The sequence below is a fragment of the Triturus cristatus genome, chromosome 3_1, assembly GCF_964204655.1.
Source record: "Triturus cristatus chromosome 3_1, aTriCri1.1, whole genome shotgun sequence".
Classification (NCBI taxonomy): domain Eukaryota; kingdom Metazoa; phylum Chordata; class Amphibia; order Caudata; family Salamandridae; genus Triturus; species Triturus cristatus.
In genome coordinates, this window is record NC_140583.1 from 16,491,736 (window position 1) to 16,510,178 (window position 18,443).

General features: G+C 51.9%; 1 protein-coding gene across 23 annotated transcripts in view; it reads right to left on the minus strand.

Moving 5' to 3' along the window:
- The window catches only part of MADD (MAP kinase activating death domain), a 987,832-nt gene that overhangs the window by 833,917 nt on the left and 135,472 nt on the right, over positions 1-18,443 (minus strand). For all 23 annotated transcript variants that reach the window (XM_085646575.1, XM_085646564.1, XM_085646561.1 and 20 more), the window contains exon 3: positions 14,915-15,529. In XM_085646575.1, coding sequence (XP_085502701.1) covers positions 14,915-15,529 — 615 coding nt within the window. The remainder of the gene's footprint in view (positions 1-14,914; positions 15,530-18,443) is intronic.

The following is an 18,443-nucleotide window of genomic DNA, read 5'->3' on the forward strand; positions in this document are numbered from 1 at the left end:
GTCTGAGCGACCCGTCCTTTTTTGGAATTAGGAAGTAGAGGGAGTATACTCCCGCACCCTGCTCGTGGATGGGTACGACCTCTATAGCGCCTTTTAGAAGCATACTTTGCACTTCTTGCTGTAAGAGCGTTAAGTGCTCTGAGGACATAGGACGGTTTCTTGGTGGTATTGTGGGTGGAGTGGAGGTTAACTCCAGACAGTAACCGTATTTTATAATATCTTTGACCCACCTGTCCGTGGTGATGGAATTCCACGTGGACAGGAACCTTTGTAGCCTTCCCCCGACAGGTGTTATGTGGTCGGGAGGAAGGGAGAGGGCGTCACTGCTTGTTCTTGGGGGAGGACCTGGTGTTGCCGTAGCCGCGTCCTCTGCCCTTTGTGCTGGAGCCACGATATCCACCTCGGGTGTTTTTATCATAGGTGGTCTGTGTATTGCCTTTGTTATATGTTTGTTGTGACCCCTGTCCTCTACCTGCTCCCTTGTTTCCGGGGCGACGAAAGGAGCCGCTCCGAAAGGACTGAGTTTGTAGTGCGCCCATGGACTTTGCAGTGTCCGTATCCTTTTTTATCTTTTCGAGGGTGGTGTCAACCTCTGGCCCGAATAAATAGTCGGGGTTGACGGGCTGGTTCAGTATATTGTTTTGTACCTCAGGCTTGAATCCTGAGATCCGTAGCCAGGCATGTCGTCGCAACATGACGCTTGTGTTTATGGCTCTGGCAGCCGTGTCTGCAGCATCTAGTGCGCATTTGATGGAAGCGTTCGTTAGTAGCTGTCCTTCTCTGATGAGCATTTCAGCGCCTTCCTTGAACTGGTCAGGGAGATGTTGGAATATTTGCTCAAGTGTGTCATAGTGCGCTCTATCATAGCGAGCAAGGAGCGCCTGAGTGTTGGCTATGCGCCATATGTTGGCAGCTTGGGCGGCAACTCGCTTGCCAGAGGTTTCTAACACCTTGGACTCTTTGTCCGGGGGAGGAGCGTCACCTGTTGTTTGCGAGTGTGCCCTCTTGCGTGCATTCGCTACGACGATGGAGTCGAGTGGTAATTGTCCTCTGATGTAAGTAGGATCCCCAGGTGCTGATCTGTATTTTTTATCAATCCTGGGGTTTATCACTCGTGCCCTGGTGGGTTCTTTGAAAATGTCCTTGGCTGGTTTGAGGACCCCCTTCAACATTGGCAGAGTCTTTACAGGTCTTTCTGAGGATGCAAAGGTGTCCATTAGAAAGTCATCTTCGATGGTATCAGAGTGAAGCTGCACCCCATGGTTATTGGCAGCACGTTCGATAAGAGCATTGAACGCCGCAGTATCCTCCGTAGGAGATGTCTTTGCCCCATAGAGTTGTGGGTCCTGTGCATCGAGAGGTGCACTGGGGTCTGCAGGGTCGCCCCAAGTTTGATCAGGGTCCTGCTGGTCATCAGGGTCCGTGTCTACATGGTAGGGGACTTGGTCAGCCATGTAGTCCTCCAATGCGTCTGTATCGGAGCGTGTGGGGGAGAACCGGTGTGGATCCTGGCAGGATGAATGGAAGGGTTCATAAAGGAGAGGTTCCGATTCTGCAGGCAACTTCCTTTTTAGTGGGATCCTGAAAGGGTCCAATGGCGGCTCCGAAGTTATCCTTCGGTCTTGGAGAATCATCCTGCCAGTGCCGGCGTCGATGATACGTGCCGGAGACGTCTCAGCAGGTGTGACCGTAGGTTGGGTGACCCTTGTCCTGAGTTGGAACATTTTCCGGATTGTTGACGGAGGCAAGCCGAAGGTAATGTTGGTCGGCACCGAAGAGGCTGCGGGAGCTCCGACCGAACCGGAGCCCGACGTGTCCTGGAGGACAGGTGTGTTTTTGCTGCCTTGCGTCGCACCAGGTCGTACTTGGGGCGCCTTCGAGGCTTTGGCACCGGCCAGGCTCGTAGAGGCGGCCGTAGATTTTTTCGGCGCCGGCGGGTCATCGAGTCGGGGTGAAGAGATCACCGTCGAAGTCTTCGATACCTGAGGCTTAGGTGTCGTCGAGGGAGCGATGTGAGACACAGCAGGCGGTACGGCCCTTGGTGTCGTCGGTGCCGGTAGCCGAGCAGGTTTGTCGGTGCCGATGGCTTTTTTCCGTTTGTCGACTCCAACGTCGCCCGCTTCAAGTTCGGCACCGAAGTCCCTCTTGGTGCGGTCGGTGCCGACGCGGTGCGCTGGCGTCGAAGGCCTCGATCCGACCAGCGCTACTTTCAGTTTCGGTTTCGGTGGAACCTGAGCAGCTTTCGGTTTCGGTTTTGTGGTAGGGAAACCAGCCTGTTTATGTAGTAATGGCTGCCGCTGAACGTCCGAGGCCGGGCCCGAGGGCGGGGCCGAAGAACTGCGGGATGGGTCTCGGGTAAGGCCCGAAGGCGATCCCTCGACCGGAGCCATAGGCTGTGGCACTGGTGTTTGAACGGTTTGAACAGGTAGGCCTTGTTCATCATTGGAGCTACTTTCTTCGGCCCCGAAGGCCTCCTCGTCGTCTCCTACCTCGGTGTCGTCTTCACCTCTGTGGAAGAGTGACTCGTCTTCCTCGTCCGATCCGGGTTCATGTTCGGAAACGGGACTGGAGGGCAAGACTTCCAATTCTTCGACGTCTTCGGCCTCGCCGAAGATGTCTGTTGGGGCCGGTGCCGCGTGCTGCGCCTCGAGTCTCGCCGCTCGTCGATTCCGCAGAGTCTTCTTCGAGCGGAACCGGGCACAGGCCATGCATGTTGATTCGTCGTGGTCCGGCGAAAGGCATTTGTTGCACACCGGATGGACGTCGATGTGTGGGTACTTCGCATTGCATACCGGACACCTTTTGAATGGCGTCCTGGATTCCATCGTCGAAGTAGTCGATGGACAGGTAAATGCGAAAGCAGTCGGTGCTGAAAGTTAGTAAACTAACAAATTCTATCGAAACCCGATCGATAAACAGTACCGACGCGAACTAAAGGCCTTTTGGCCTCGAAAAAATATTTTCCTAACTTGAGCTAAGATAGCACATCCGAACCCAATGGCGGAAAAAAACAATCTGAGGATGGAGGGGATGCCCATGCGCACTGTAGTCCAGGGGAGGAGTCACCTATCCAAGGATACTTCGAAGACTCTTCCAGGACAACAACGTGCAAACATCCGGACCCAACACTAGGCGGCGATCTATGCACAGATATGAATTCAGCAGCCCACATGCCTCGAACATGTAAGAACCAAATAAAAGCCCCATTGGGGCATGATGAAGAGTTTTGGGGGAAACATATGCTGAAGTCTGTACGAAGCTGGCTCCTTATATGATATACCACTAGGTGGTTATATTGTGTAAAGAGTCCAGAGATTCCCTCAGAAGTGTACAGGGCTCAATATAAACCCAAACTGCTCAATTTGTGGGAGTGCGGTCAAGCAGCCTTAGGCCTAACACAGAGGAGTGTAAGACATTTGTTATGCACACAGTGATTCATAAATGACACACATGACTCAAAAAGGAGTTCAACACCAATTTTAGAAAAATAAGCTTTTTTCAAGATTTATTTTAAGCGCAAGAAATAAAAAGTTAAGTACGTTTTTCAAGAAAAATACTTTTCACTTTAAAAAGTGGGGACTTTGCAAAGTTATCCTGTGGGAGGAAAACAAGATTGCAAGTTTGCAGGTAAGTGCACAACTTACAGTTTTGGTTTTCAGGATGAAGAATCAGCAGCAGACAAGGTTCAGGTAAGTATCAAATCTGCACCTCCAGCGGCACAGGGGCAGCCGGGTGCAGGATTCAAACCCTGGATCTGGTGCCAATATTGTCCAATGGAGAAAGGGGGTACTCGTAGAAATGCTGCTCACAGGTGAGTAAAGCGGTTTGATATCCCAGTCTCCGGCAGCTAGGGTAAGCACAGGGGAGGGGCACAAGGCAGCACCAAACTTACAGCCTCAGCAGCACAGGGGTGGCCTGGTGCAGAGTTCCAACACAGCATCGGGTGCACAATGCAAATCAATGGGGAAGTTTGGTTTTGCAAAAAGGCTGCAGCTCGGGCCAGGAGGCCGGACGAAGAATACCCACAGCTGCCCAGGTAAGTAGAGATGCTAGGGGATGTAGGAACACCATTGGCTGCGCTACCCCAGGGACTTCGGGTGCAGGGGTGTCCTCAGCAGGCAGAAAAGTCTTCCTGGGAAGGTTGCTGTCAGAGAGAAGACTTTAAGTTGAGGCTGCAGGCTAGAGGCGGAGTCCGGCAGGAGTGAGCCCACGGTGGACTCGTGCTTAGAAGCGCTGGGAAACCTTCATAGGACCGTTGGCCACTTAGACTCTGACCATGGGTTTTGGGTGCATAGGTGGGTCCAGAGGTTTTGCGGTTCCTCAGAGCTGAGGTTTTTGTTCTTTAAAGTTGTTTTTTCTGGACAGGTCTGCTGTCCTCGGGAGATCTTGATCTTTGTCGAAGGTAGGCAGTCCTCCCAGGCTTTGGAAGTTGGTGAACTACAGGATGAGTCGTCTTTTGGTGCAGGATCGTCAAGCGCTGCAGACAGGCTGGTAGGGCTGGGTATACGTCTGTTGGTGTTTGAGGTCTTCTCTGCTGGTGCGACGCTGAAGTGTCCAGCATTTCTTAGGGCCTCAGGAATCTCATTTAAGGGTAAATGTAAATCCTTATTTGTAAAGCGCAAACTAATCACTCCTACGGGTCTCAAGGCGCTGGGGGTCGTCATGATCAATCAGCAAAATTTGTAGAGCGCGCTACTCACCCGTAGGGGTCTCAAGGCGCTGACGGGGGGGAGGGGGGGGGGGGGGGGGAGTTGCTACTGCTCGAACAGCCAGGTCTTGAGTTGTTTCCTGAAGGAGAGATGGTCCAGGGTCAGCCGTAGGTGAGTGGGGAGGGAGTTCCAAGTCTTGGCTGCCAGGTAGGAGAAGGATCTTCCCCCGACAGTGGACTTCCGAACGCGTGGGACGGAGGCGAGGGCGAGGCTGGCGGATCGGAGCTGGCGGGTGGGTGTATAGAATGTGAGGCGGCTGTTGAGGTACTTCGGGCCCGTGTCGTGGAGAGCCTTGTGTGCGTGGGTGAGGAGTCTGAACATGATCCTCTTGTTGACGGGGAGCCAGTGCAGGTCTAGGTCTTTCAGGTGGTCAGAGATGTGGCTGCGGCGAGGGATGTCCAGGATGAGTCGTGCTGAGGCGTTCTGGATGCGCTGGAGTCTTTTCTGGAGTTTGACTGTGGTTCCAGCGTAGAGGGTGTTTCCGTAGTCCAGACGGCTGGGGATGAGGGCCTGGGTGACCATCTTCCTCGTTTCGGTGGGGATCCATCGGAAGATCTTTCGGAGCATGCGCAGGGTGTTGAAGCAGGATGACCAGACAGCGTTCACTTGCTTGGTCATCGTGAGGGAGGAGTCCAGGATGAAGTCTAGGTTACGGGCGTGGTCTGTTGGTTTGGGTGCGATGCCCAGGGCAGGGGGCCACCAGGAATCATCCCAGGCAGAGGTAGATGGTCCGAGGATGAGGACTTCCGTCTTGTCTGAGTTCAGTTTCAGACGGCTGATCTTCATCCATTCTGCGACGTCTTTCATTCCTTCCTGGAGGTTGGCTTTGGCGGTGGCGGGGTCGTTGGTGAGGGAGAGGATCAGCTGGGTGTCGTCGGCGTAGGAGATGATGTTGAGGTTGTGTTGGTGTGCGATGTCTGCGAGAGGGCTCATGTAGACGTTGAAGAGGGTGGGGCTGAGAGAGGATCCCTGCGGAACGCCGCAGATGACTTTGGTGGCCGCGGATCGGAACGGGGGGAGGCGGACTCTCTGGGTTCTTCCGACGAGGAACGAGATGATCCACTCCAGTGCCGCTCCTTGGATACCGGTGTTGTTGAGGCGCTGTATCAGGGTGCGGTGGCATACGGTGTCGAAGGCTGCTGAGAGGTCCAGGAGGATGAGGGCAGCAGTTTCCCCGTTGTCGAGCAGGGACCGGATGTAGTCGGTGGCTGCGATGAGGGCGGTCTCGGTGCTGTGGTTTGCTCGGAAACCGGACTGTGAGGGGTCGAGGGATCCGCTGGTCTCGAGGAAGGCGGAGAGTTGTCTGTTGACGGTCTTCTCGATGACTTTGGCTGGAAAGGGGAGGAGCGAGATGGGGCGGAAGTTCTTGAGGTCCGTGGGGTCCGCGATGGGTTTCTTCAGGAGGGCGCTCAGCTCGGCGTGTTTCCAGCTCTCCGTGAAGGTGGCAGGTGCGAAGGAGCTGTTGATGATGTTCCGGAGCTGGGGTGCGATGATGGAGTCGCCTTTGTTGAAGATGTGGTGTGGGCAGGGGTCGGTTGGGGAGCCGAAGTGGACGAGGTTCATCAGGCGGGTGGTGTCTTCGGTGCTAACAGGGGTCCAGGTGCAGAGGATGGTGGTGGATCGGTGGTCAGGTGCGTGGTCTGCGCGCTGAAGCTGTTGTGTATGTCGGCGATCTTGTGGTGGAAGAACGAGGAGAGTGAGTCGCAGAGGACTTGCGAGGGAGGGTGTGATGTCGTTGTTGCAGGCGCTGGGGTTGGAGAGCTCTTTAACGATGCTGAAGAGTTCCTTGCTGTTGTGGGCGTTGTTGTCCAGTCGTTCTTTGAATGCTGTCTTCTTGGTGGTGCGGATCAGCTGGTGGTGTTTGCGGGTGGCGTTCTTGAAGGCTGTCATGTTTTCAGTTGTCTGGTCGTGGCGCCAGGTTTTCTCGAGGGTGCGGCAAGTTTTCTTGGAGTTTTTGAAGTCGTTGGTAAACCACGAGGCTTTCTTGCTGCCGGGTCTGCTGGGGGGCTTCTTCAGTGGTGCGAGATCGTCTGCGCAGTTGGTGAGCCACCGTGTGAGGTTGCGGGCTGCTTCGTTGGGGTCCGTCGTGTTGGTGGGAGGGTTCTGGCTGAGGGAGGTGGTGAGCTGGTCAGTGGTGACCTTGCTCCAGCTTCTGCGGGGAACCTTTGCGAGTGGTGGTGGGTCGTGGTTCTCCTGAAGTTGAAGTGGACGCAGCTGTGGTCTGTCCAGTGTAGTCCGGTGGAGTGGCTGAAGGAGATGTGCTTGCTGGAGGAGAAGACAGGGTCAAGCGTGTGGCCGGCGTAGTGGGTGGGGGTGTTCACCAGTTGCTTGAGTCCGAGGTTGGCGAGATTGTCCAGCAGGGCGGCAGTGTTGCAGTCCTTGTTGTTCTCCAGGAGGAAGTTGAGGTCCCCTAGGAGGATGTAGTCTGTGGAGGTGAGGGCGTGTGGACTGATGAAGTCTGCGATGGCTTCGCTGAATTGTGTGCGTGGTCCTGGGGGTCTGTAGATGAGAGTGCCTCTGAGGGTGGTCTTGGGGTCGGTGTGTATCTGGAAGTGGAGGTGCTCGGCGGCGGTGAGGGTGTCATCGGAGTTGGTCGTGATCCGGATGGTGTCTCTGTGAACGATGGCGATGCCTCCTCCGGTTTGGTTGACGCGGTCCCTCCAGGTGATCTTGTAGCCATCCGGGATGGCTATGGCGATGTCGGGGGCTGAGGCGGCGTTCATCCAGGTTTCTGTGAGGAAGGCGACGTCTGGTGATGTTGTGTCGTGGAGGTTCCAGAGTTCGATGGCGTGCCTGTGGACGGAGCGGGTGTTGAGCAGGATGCACTTGAGGAGGTTGTTGCTGGTGCTCGGCTTGGCGGGTACGGTGCAGGTTCGGAGGCATGTGAATTGGCAGACTTGGCAGGAGAAGGGTCCGTGGGTGCGTTTCGGGGTGGCTTGGTAGCAGGCGGGGGTTCCGACCGGCGTTGAGAGCGTGGAAGGTGGTGGCGTCGTAAGTTAGTCGGGTGCGCTGGCATCGTCGAGGACCAGGGGTCCTGGCGCTGGGCGTGGTCCGGGCGTAGACGGTCTTGCCTTTGGCGCACCTTCGGCGCACAATCGGCGCGCCCGCTGTGCGTGAAAGCTGCGCGTACGCGCGTGCTCCATATGAGGCGAAGTGGGAGGGAGGAGCAGCTGGGAGTGGGGCGGCCAATGGGGGTACAGAAAGGAAAAGGGGGCGGGGCCGCGAGGGAGCAGCTGCGGGAAGTTGAGAGCGGGGGGGACACACCAGGGGTAGAATACTAACGAGGGCACAAAATCTCTATCTATTTAACAGAAAGGAAATAAATTAGTACAAACACGAGACTCAATAAATGAGGGCTACAGCGGGGAAGATAAGATGAGCAGCAGCGAGGGGCACCGAGGCCAGGAGCGAACCTGAGGCGCCTGGGCAGAGACGCACTACAGCTGGAGGGCCGTGCGGCATGGGGGGTGTCCTGGGGTCAGGTCATGGAAATTAAGTGAGCTATGTCCCAGAGTCACGTGGTGCTGAGCTACGCTGCTGCTGGGGATCGAATCGTGAACCCTGTGCTCTGAAGTCAGCTGCCCTGGCCGCTGCACCACACCTCTCCAGGGTCTGGGGGAGCCACCTAAATACTAGATTTAGGGGTTTTACAGGGGGAATAACCGGTATGGAACAATGGGTTTATCTGGGGTGCCTCACTATTATGCCACCGTGCCGAGGGAGGGGGCATAGCCCTAGCCCTGATTGGAGGAGTCCCACCATCTTCAAGATGGTGGGCACTGAAAAACGTGCTTAATGTTGCCTCCAGCACCTAAGGGGTGGAGTTGGTAAAGGGGGGCACACCTCCTACTCCATCTTGGTTTTCCCATCTGTTTTGCTGGCAAAAGTGGAAGGTTTGAACCAGGGGCAGCCATCTGCTGCTAGCAGCAGAGACTAGGGTTGCATTACAAAGGTGGCTGGCCTTTGAAATGTCCCCCTCGAGCACTGTGCTCATTCTGGGGGAGGAAGTGCGACACCTCCGCCCAGGATGGGGTTCGTTTTCGGCCTCAAAGAGCCAGGGCGCTCATATAGGGGTCCAGAAACATGACTGGAAGTGGCAGGCTGACTAAAGCCAGTCAGAATCCACATGAGGGCTGGTAGGTTTTCAGAGGGCACCTCTGAGGTGCCCTCTGAGTACATGTTTTATTAAATCCAACACTGGCATCATTGTAGGTTTATTAAGAGGAGTTGTTTGGTACCAAACACTCCTGGGTTCAGTGAGGACATCATAGTGCTGGGGAACTCAAGTTGTCCATGCCCATGTACTCTTTGTGGCTTCCCTGACACTTACAATATTAAGTAATAGACTTAAATATTGTAGGGGCAAATCTGCTCGTGCAAATATGCCAGCACCAGAGATATAGTGACCCTGCCTTATGGCTTGTAAGGCCTGTGGAGGAATGACTTACCTATACCTTAGATAGTGCTGCTGGGCATGGCACACAGGAATTGTGTCATGTCGACATTGTAGTTTTTCACTGCACCAAGGCATGCATGCTGCAGTGGCAGTCTGTATGGCCTAGGTGAGAGGTCACAAGGAGACCCTCTTCAGTCTCAATGCCCTAGGTACCATTTACTAGGTACTTATAGGGGATCTCAAGTTGTGCCAATCGTGGTACAGTTTTAGGGAAATAGCACTGGCACAGGAGACCTGGTTGGCAGGGACCCTGTGCTCCCAATTGAAACCACATAATTTTCCAGGCAAAATGTGGGGGACTAACCATGTCAAAAAAGGCACTTTCTCATAGAGTCCTTTTACGATATGGGTCACAACTGGCGACTTGAACAGGGAGGGCTGATTGGGCAACTGTAAGGACGTCTATATGTGCGAAAAAAATACCCTTTAACTGTGCTAAATGCAAAGCCTGGTTAGGCCAACGGTAAAACAATCAAGACCTCGGACAACACTTCTGAGGTGGATCATTATGTTTGCCAGAGCACCAAGCCCCAAACCGGTCCCAAAGGCAGCAGGCGTATTTGGTCATAGTTGAGGGCACGCCCGACTGCCAGATGACTTTGTAGACTTCTGAAGGGAAGTCAAAGACTGTCAGTGGCTGCTGTTCAATCGCCAAGCATGAAGGAGTAGCATGCGCAGGTAGGGAGGTCAAAGACGGTCAGCTGAGGCTGTTCAATCGCCAAGCATGAAGGAGTAGCATGCGCAGGTAGGGAGGTCAAAGACGGGCAGCTGAGGCTGTTCAATCGCCACGCATGAAGGAGTAGCATGCGCAGGTAGGGAGGTCAAAGACGGGCAGCTGAGGCTGTTCAATCGCCACGCATGAAGGCTGAACACGTGCAGGTTATGGGACAGAACCCTTCCCGGTTGCTGCATCAGGAGACCCTCTCGGAAGGGAAACCTGATAGGAGGGCCGATGCTCAGGAGCTCAGGATATAATATCCTGTGCCCAATCCAGAGTCACAAGGATGACCTGGATCCAGTCGTACCGGATCTTGAGACTCAAGATCCGGTACGACTGGGCCCAGGTCATCTGAGTAGAAGTAGGTTCGGTGGAAAGGCGTAAGTCTACTGGTAACACAAGGACTGTCGACATGGTGAAGAAGTCTAGTGTGATCCTCATTCAACTCATAAGAACAGTCTGGTGTCAATCTAGTCCTATCAGTGGAAGGCGCATAGGCTGCTGTTATTCTATTACACTGCGTCTATTTATCCTGCAGAGAGACCTTGAAGAGCAAGATCTTCCTGTGTGAAGGGCCGTGGTGAGATCTCCTCTTAAACTCTACCTTGAGACACAGGGGGCAGAAGTACAGGCAGAGGGTGCAGTTGATGGGCTGCAGCCAGCGAAATATCTTATCCTCACAGAAAAGTTATTCTAGTAGCTGCTGGCACCACAAACGGTAACCCAGAGCAAAAAGAGTTGGTGATCTATTCAGTAGATTGGTTGGTTCCTGTGATAAAATCTCACCACACACTCTTTGACAGGGGACTGCACTTTGAAAGTATCGATCCGCACCTCCTACGGGTACGGGCCAGAGACGTCTGCTGTGCAGAATCTTTAGTGGCTAGTATTTATCTGGAAGAAGGAGAAAAAAGTGCCTCTGAAGTATGAATCTCAAACTCAAGCAGCTCAGAAGATGGTGAGTGCGTCTGGATCTCAGATCTCTGGCTTGAATGCGATTTTGACCTTGTTCTCTTACTCAACATCTGGTACCTAGATAGGTTTGATCTTCGAGTTTAATATCAATCAATGAATCAGGGGTTTTAAAGTGCACTACTCACCCGTGAGGCTCTCAATGCACTGGGGGGAGGTGGGGTGCTAAAAGCTCGGTATGTCATTCGAAGAGCCAGGTCTTGAGGTTCTTTCTGGATTGGTGCAGTGTCAGGCTTCATCGGAGGGGGGAGTTCGTTCAAGGACTTGGGGGCCAGGTAGGAGAAGGATCTGCCACCTGCTCTGGTCCTGTGGATGCAGGGGACCGTGGCTACAGCGAGGCCAGCAAAGCGGAGATTTCTCTTCGGGGCGTGGAAGGAGATTAGTTCGTTGAGGTATTGGGGTCCGGTGTTATGGATGGCTTTATAGGCATGAGTGAGCAGTTTGAAGGTTATTCGTCTTTCGTCAGGGAGCCAGTGGAGGTTACAGCGTTGTTGGGTGATGTGGTCATGTTGTGGGATGTCGAGGATAAGTTTGGCTGCGGCGTTCTAGACGGTCTGGAGTTTACGGAGGAATTTTTTGTTGATTCTAGCATAAAGGGCGCTTCCGTAGTACAGTCTTCTGGTGATGAGTGCGTGGGTGACGGTCTTCCTAGTGTCAGGGAAGATCCATTTGAAGGTCTTGCGAAGTATGCGGAGGGTGTTGAGGCAAGTGGAGGACACAGCGTTGATCTGGAGGTTCATGGTCAGTGAAGCGTAGAGTATGATGCCGAGGTCGCGTGCTTGGTCTATTGGGGTGGGAAGGTTTCTGAGGGCGGGGGGCCACCAGGTGTTTTCCCATGCGGAGGGGGTGGAACAGAGGATGAGGACTTCTGTTTTCTCAGAGTTGAGCTTCAGGCAGCTGCTACTCATCCAGGATGCAACGTCTTTCATCCATTCTTGGAAGCTGAGCCTAGTGATATCGGGTTCCTTGGTGAGGGAAAGGATGAGCTGGGTGTCGTCGGTGTAGGAGACTATGTTGAGTCTGTTTTCTGACGACTGTTGCGAGGGGGGCCATGTAGACGTTGAAGAGCGTAGGGCTGAGGGAGAATCCTTGGGGTACTCCGCATCTGATCTCTGTTGGTTCGGAGAGGAAGGGTGGGAGTCTTATTCTTTCCGTTCTGCCGGAGAGGAAAGATCAAATCCAGTCTAGGGCTGTTTCCTGGATGCCAGCATCGTGGAGTCTGGTAGCTAGTGTGCGGTGGGAAAAGGTGCTGCTAAAAGGTCCAAGAGGATGAGCACTGCTGTGTGGCCTTGGTGGAGGAGGGCGCGGAGGTAGTCGTTGGTGGCTATGAAAGCGGTCTTGGTGCTGTGGTTGCTGCGGAATCCAGATTAAGAGGTGTCTAGGATGTTGTTGGTTTCTATGAAGTGTGCTAGCTGGGTGTTGACGGCTTTCTCGATTACTTTGGCGGCAAAAGGGAGTAATGAATATTCTTGTGTCAACTTCAACCTTCTTGACATCTACCAACCTGGTGTAATGTGCCTCTGCATCAAACCTGGGGATGACTTCGACAACAGTCATTTCAACACCAAACTCTTCTTCATCGAACAAGTGGCACGATGTTGATACAGACAGGAAGCATGACTTCTGTATTCTCAACATCAATATTCTTGATGGCAAACGGGAAATCTGATAATGAAAATTAGGTCTCATATCTTCTTCTGCCCCATTGTAAATGCCTGTTGGGAGATGACAGAACACACACAGATGGAGGCTGACAATCCTTGGCGCTGAACAACCTGTTGTAGAGCATCAGCATTAGAGTCCGGATCCAAGAAAAATACTCTGCCTCCAAATGTTTTCCTGTTCTCTCAATGTCCCTCCTAGCCTTTTTGTCAAGTAAATCGCTTTCTTTCATGTTGTGCCTATCAGGATGCAGAGACTGCGGGGCTATTTCTCCGATCTATTCCTCCAACAATGTAGGTATCTTACAAAAAGTTAAGCTGGAAAGCACTGCAAAATCAGAGGAAACAATATTGTAAATTCTTCAAAGACCAATAAGACTTGGAAAAACTTTCATTAAATTTGCCAAGAGTTTCTGCAGTTTAATTTGCTTAAAATAATCTCTATACCTTTGTATTAATTTCTTTAAATTTCCCGCTGCCAAAAATGCAAGCAAAAAGCAGCCTCAAAACTAACTAAATATATATATAGTATTCATTTCTGGTTAGTTCTGCATGTTTCAGCCTAGAGCACGGTAAAATACAAGCCAAGACCTGATTTCATAGGTATAGGAGTTGTTTAAGATTTGCTAATATTTTTAGGAAGAGATTTTCTCTTCTATAAAATTGTTCCGGGGTACACGGGGCAGAGAGAGGCAGTGTTCATGACCATCACCGAGGATCCTACGGGGGAGAGCCTTGGGCGACCAGCTTTCACATCAGATCTTGTGTTGCTGCTGTGCACTACCAACTGTTTATGGCACTGAGGACTGAGATACACCCAGATGTTTTAATGATTGGCGAGACAGGTTTTGCAGAATCACAGCTTGTTTTTCCAGGGTAAATAGTGCATGGGCTGTAACATTTTCCCTCTAAAGCTGAAATACTTGACATTCTTTGATGCCACTTTCAATAGAAATGCGCGAGTGCATTGGGGATCTTGGAAGGGTGGGGATAATACATGAACACAAAAGGCTGGACATAAACAACTTAGAATGTTGAGGGCCCAAACTACATGGTCGAATTGTACAATCCCTTTCTTGTCTACATCGGTCAATCCAATCTGGCGGCCCCACAATAGAAAATGGTTCTCACGTGCCCAGCCTGGCCGATGAATTCCTGAGGAACACTTGTCTGGTCGAGTTACACTCAGCCCTGACTCCAGGTGGCTGTAACGAGGGAGAACGCTACTTTAGACTCCACTCTGCGGACTCCGCCTTGCTCAGCGAGGCTGCCACAGGAAGTACAGCTACTCTCGCAGTCTACCGCACTCAATTATCCCATTGCACTCATTAGAGCAGTCTCAGACTACATCCTTAGAAAGCAATGCCTCAGTTCAGTCAGAAAAACTGTCACAGGATTAGAAACATTCTCTGTGCTGGCTCACTGATGCAGTCACTGGGGGTGCAGCTAAACTCAGAACTCATACATTAGATTATAACCTCATTCTGCAAACTTTTCAAAGGATTAAATACAGTCTGGCGATCTGACCCAACTCATTGATGCGGTCCATAGGTTAGACTCAGTTCTAAGCCCGTCATATAATTATATGTACTGTTGAACTCAGAATTTAGGGGCGAGAGCCATTTTTCAGACTTATCCCTAAAGTACAGCTGTAACAGGAATTCGAGGAAGCTGATACTCTCATTTAAACTTTGCCCTTGGTTCAGCAAGGTTATCATCATGTTTATTTTGAACTCTGCTGCCACGGGTTATAGCTACAGGCCAGATTACGGTATTTGGACTCGCATCTAATTCAGATAGGCTTTCAGGCTCATCTGTGGCTCAGAGAGCCGGTCTCAAAGATCAGAGGTACTTCTCAGACTATCCTTTGAGCTCTGGCCACATACATTAAAACCACCATACGGTTAAGTCCTTCCAGATTCTGAAATTGAGCTCTGCCCTCATTCATTTACGTTGTCAGAGGAGTTGCAGGGGTGTGGGACCTCTGGCTTCACTCAGGCTAGACTCACTTTCAGATCCTGATCTTTAAATGTTATTATAGCGACTGGAGCCATTTTACACACTCTCACCTATGAACTCAGGCTGCGTTCAGTAAAGTAATCATATGGATTTGGGCTACTTCGTGGATGCACCCTGGATGTCTGCCCTCGTTCAGTGAGATTCTAACAGGGATTAGCGTTATGCTCCAGTTGTGTGACTTCAGAACCCACCATCACAGAGGTTAGTGTTACAGGCAAGACCTTGAATAAGAAACTGGGCATCACCTAGTGACGCTTCCAGCAAGCTTAGTTCCAACTCCCAAATTAATACCTTTGATGAGGGATTAGAAATATCCCAGATTCTTACTTCTGAATGCTACTACCACTTACTCAGCTGGCTGGAGGAACTATAGTCTTACCTCTGAACACCTTTGGACATGCCCATCTTTCTGCTGACGAGCCTTTCGCTGCAGCAGTTCACTAGTCTCTTCAGTGTGTAGAGGCACTCCCGAAATGATGAGAAGAACGGGTAATGGCTGAGGATGCAAAGCGAGGTAAGAGTGCTATTGCGTGATCGCTGGGTGCCTTTCATGAGGCGCTTGCCACGTGGGGACTTGTTGACGTCCGGCGTGGACTCGGCACTCTGGGGCTGCAGAGAAGTCCCGCTCTCAGAGCTATCATTGTTCAATTCCTCCTGCGGTACGGAGTCCTCAACGGGTTTCAGGCCCTTTTGACTGTCCCTGTTCCGATGTCCACCTGTGCCTTCAGCCTTCTCCTTGGGGACTCGCTTCTGGAAAGAGCGATAGAAGTTGACACAGATGCCATAGCGGGTGATTCCACTATCCTTGTCCATGAGAGTGAAGACAAAGGAAGTGTCATCGCGAAAGCTCATGCGCTTCTGTCGCACACTCAAGCATCCCTCCGGCTGGCAGAAGAATACCACATCTGGGGGTAGAGGAAATTCAGGGTGGTCCTCTAAGGGGTAGCGTCGAAGAAGCTCAGGGGTTTGAGCGATGCTGTCACTGCTCGGCTGCCTGTAGGGGTAAACAGAAATCAGCAGGTCACAACAGCACAGGATGAGAGGAAATCCAAAAGGAATAAGAAGCAAAGAGAAGTAGGTTGATAAGCCAGAAAACATTTTATACAGAAAAAAAGCTGTTGACAAATATATATATATATATATATCTTTTCAAGTATTTCAAGACGATGCAACACACTCTTGTAAAACAATATACAGAAGCAAATCTGTCACTCTAAAAGTACAAAAATATTAAATATCACTTTAAAATCTTTTTTTTTTTTTTTAAATGCAAGGAAGACTTGTGCTCCAAGGCATAAACCTGCAGCTGTGCAATTGCTGAACGTGCTATTCTAAGGATTTCAGATGCTGTGCTGTCACAGAATCCACTGCAGGGGGAGTTAGTACACTTACTCTTGACCACCACGTCACAACTCTAGTGCATCCTACTCAATGTACGCTCACTCAGTAAACAGGCCATGGAGGTCTGGGACATGATCTCTTCCCTCACCTCGGACATACTTTTCCTCACATAAACCTGGCTAAATCCCACCTCAACCCCAGACATCGCCATTGCCATCCCCGAAGGTTACAAGATAACACACCAGCAACGAACCAACAAGCATGGGGGCAGTATAGCCATCTACAGGGGCACCATCTGGTGCACGACATCCCCCGACGACCGACACCAGTAATGGAGCACCTCAACTTCCAACTCCACACAGACAGAAAAAGCACCATCAGAGATACCCTTTCCTACAAACCACCAGGACCAAGCCTCAGCTTCTACAATGCCATCCCAAAACTCATCGCCCCGCTCGCAATCAAATCAGAGCACTACATCTTCCTAGGGGACCTCAACTTACAACTCGATGACCCCAGCAACGCTAACTCCACCGACCTCCTAGAAACCGTGAGCAACATCAGCCGTACGCAGCTCCTTACTGACTCTACCCACATGCAGGTCACAGGCTTCACCTCCAGCGACAGTCAGGTACAGCCACAAAACACCACTCACCCGGTCCGACCACCACAGCATACACTTCACCATCTCAGGACCCCTACCTCCTCCTGTCCCCCCCCTCCCCGATCCACTTGAAGAGACTGGAAAAAGGTACAAGAAGACCAGCGGGGCAGCACTCTCCACTCCCAAACCACAGATTCTACATAGGACCCTGAACGAGCAGTTAAGAGCCTCTCCCAATGGATCCCAGACTGTGTCGATGCAATCGCCCCCGCCAAGACAGCCAGGACCAAAGAACAAAGCAAGAGAGCAAGCAGGTTCACCCAGGAACTGCAGTCCACCAAATGCTACTGCCAACAACTTGAAAAGAAGTGGCACATAAGCAAAGAGACACAAGACAACGACTACCTCGGTCCGCTCTGAATAAGAACCACCGCCTCCTGAAAGAACGCCCTAGCAGACCGCATCAAAGCCTGTGCATACCACAGCAAAGAACTCTTCGACATAGCGAAGGAGGTTGCCAAACACGCAACTACCAAGAAGACACTCCTGCCCAGGAACTGAGCGGCAACCTCGCAGACGTCAAGATCTCGGCCATCTGTGAAAACTATCTGCATCATGAACTCTGTGCACTCAGGTGCATGTCTAATGCCCCCACCACATCTTCAGAAGTAAGACAATCGTCAACGAGCTCAGGAAGGTTCTGAACACCTCCATCACCGCAGCCTCTTTCCCTTAGGACTAGAAACACTAAGTGAGGCCCCTCCTGCAAAAACCCACAGCACCGAGACAGCCCCGGTAGCAGCCACGACATCAGAGCTCTCCTGGACAGTGAGGAAAACAGCAACCCTCATCCTTCTGGACCTGTACACCGCCTTTGGCACCGTCTCCCACCACATCCTAATCAACAGACTCCACCACATCAGGATTCAAGTAAACAACCACAAATGGCGCACCTCGTATCTCACCAGCAGAACCCATAGGATCACCCTCCCACCGTTCACCTCAGAGAAGATCTGCGGAGTCCCCCATTGATTGTCCTTAAAGCCGACCCTCTTCAACACCTACATGACCCCCCTGGCCACCACCTTCAGATCAGATGGACTCAATATCATCTCCTATGCAGACAACACACAGCTGATCCTCTCACTGTCTGAAGATACCTACACCACTAAACTAACTTCCACAAATGCATGATGAATATCGCAGACTGGATGAAGGACAACGGTCTCAAACTCCACACCGAAAAAAAGGAAGTCCTCATCTTTGGGAACACCACCTCACCATGGACCGACTGCAGAGTTCGACACACCCCGCCCCAACAGACCACGCCCCAAGAGACCAAGCCCACAGCCTCTGCATCATCCGGGACAGCTAGCTATCCATTGAGAAGCAAGTCAACACAGCTTCATCTGCCTGCTTCCACACCCTTTGGATGCTCCATCAGATCTTCAGGTGGCTCCCAGCAGACACAAGAAGGACCGCCATGCAAGCCCTCATCACCAGCAGACTGGACTATGCAAACACGCTCTACATACGAATCACTGCACGTCGCCTGAAGAGACTTCAGACACTACAGAACTCAGCGACGAGACTCATACTCGAGCTCCATAGAAGGACCCACATCACACCACATCTCAAGAAACTACACTGGCTCTCAATTCAAAATGCTGACCCACGCCTACAAGGCCCTGCACAGCAAAGGACCAGCATACATCAACGCCTGACTCTCCACCAACCGACCAGACACCTTTGATCAGCTTCTCTCGCATACACGTCATAGATCCGTCGAGCCAACAGTGGAGGACGCTCCTTCTCGCACCTGGCATCCAAGGCTTTGACAACCTCCTCCTGCACCTCAGGACCACACAGTCACTCCAGCAATTCAGAAGAGAACAAAAGATCTGAATGATTGAATGATCAAACCTCCACACAGCAGCAAACAGCTCCATGCCTCAAGACCCTC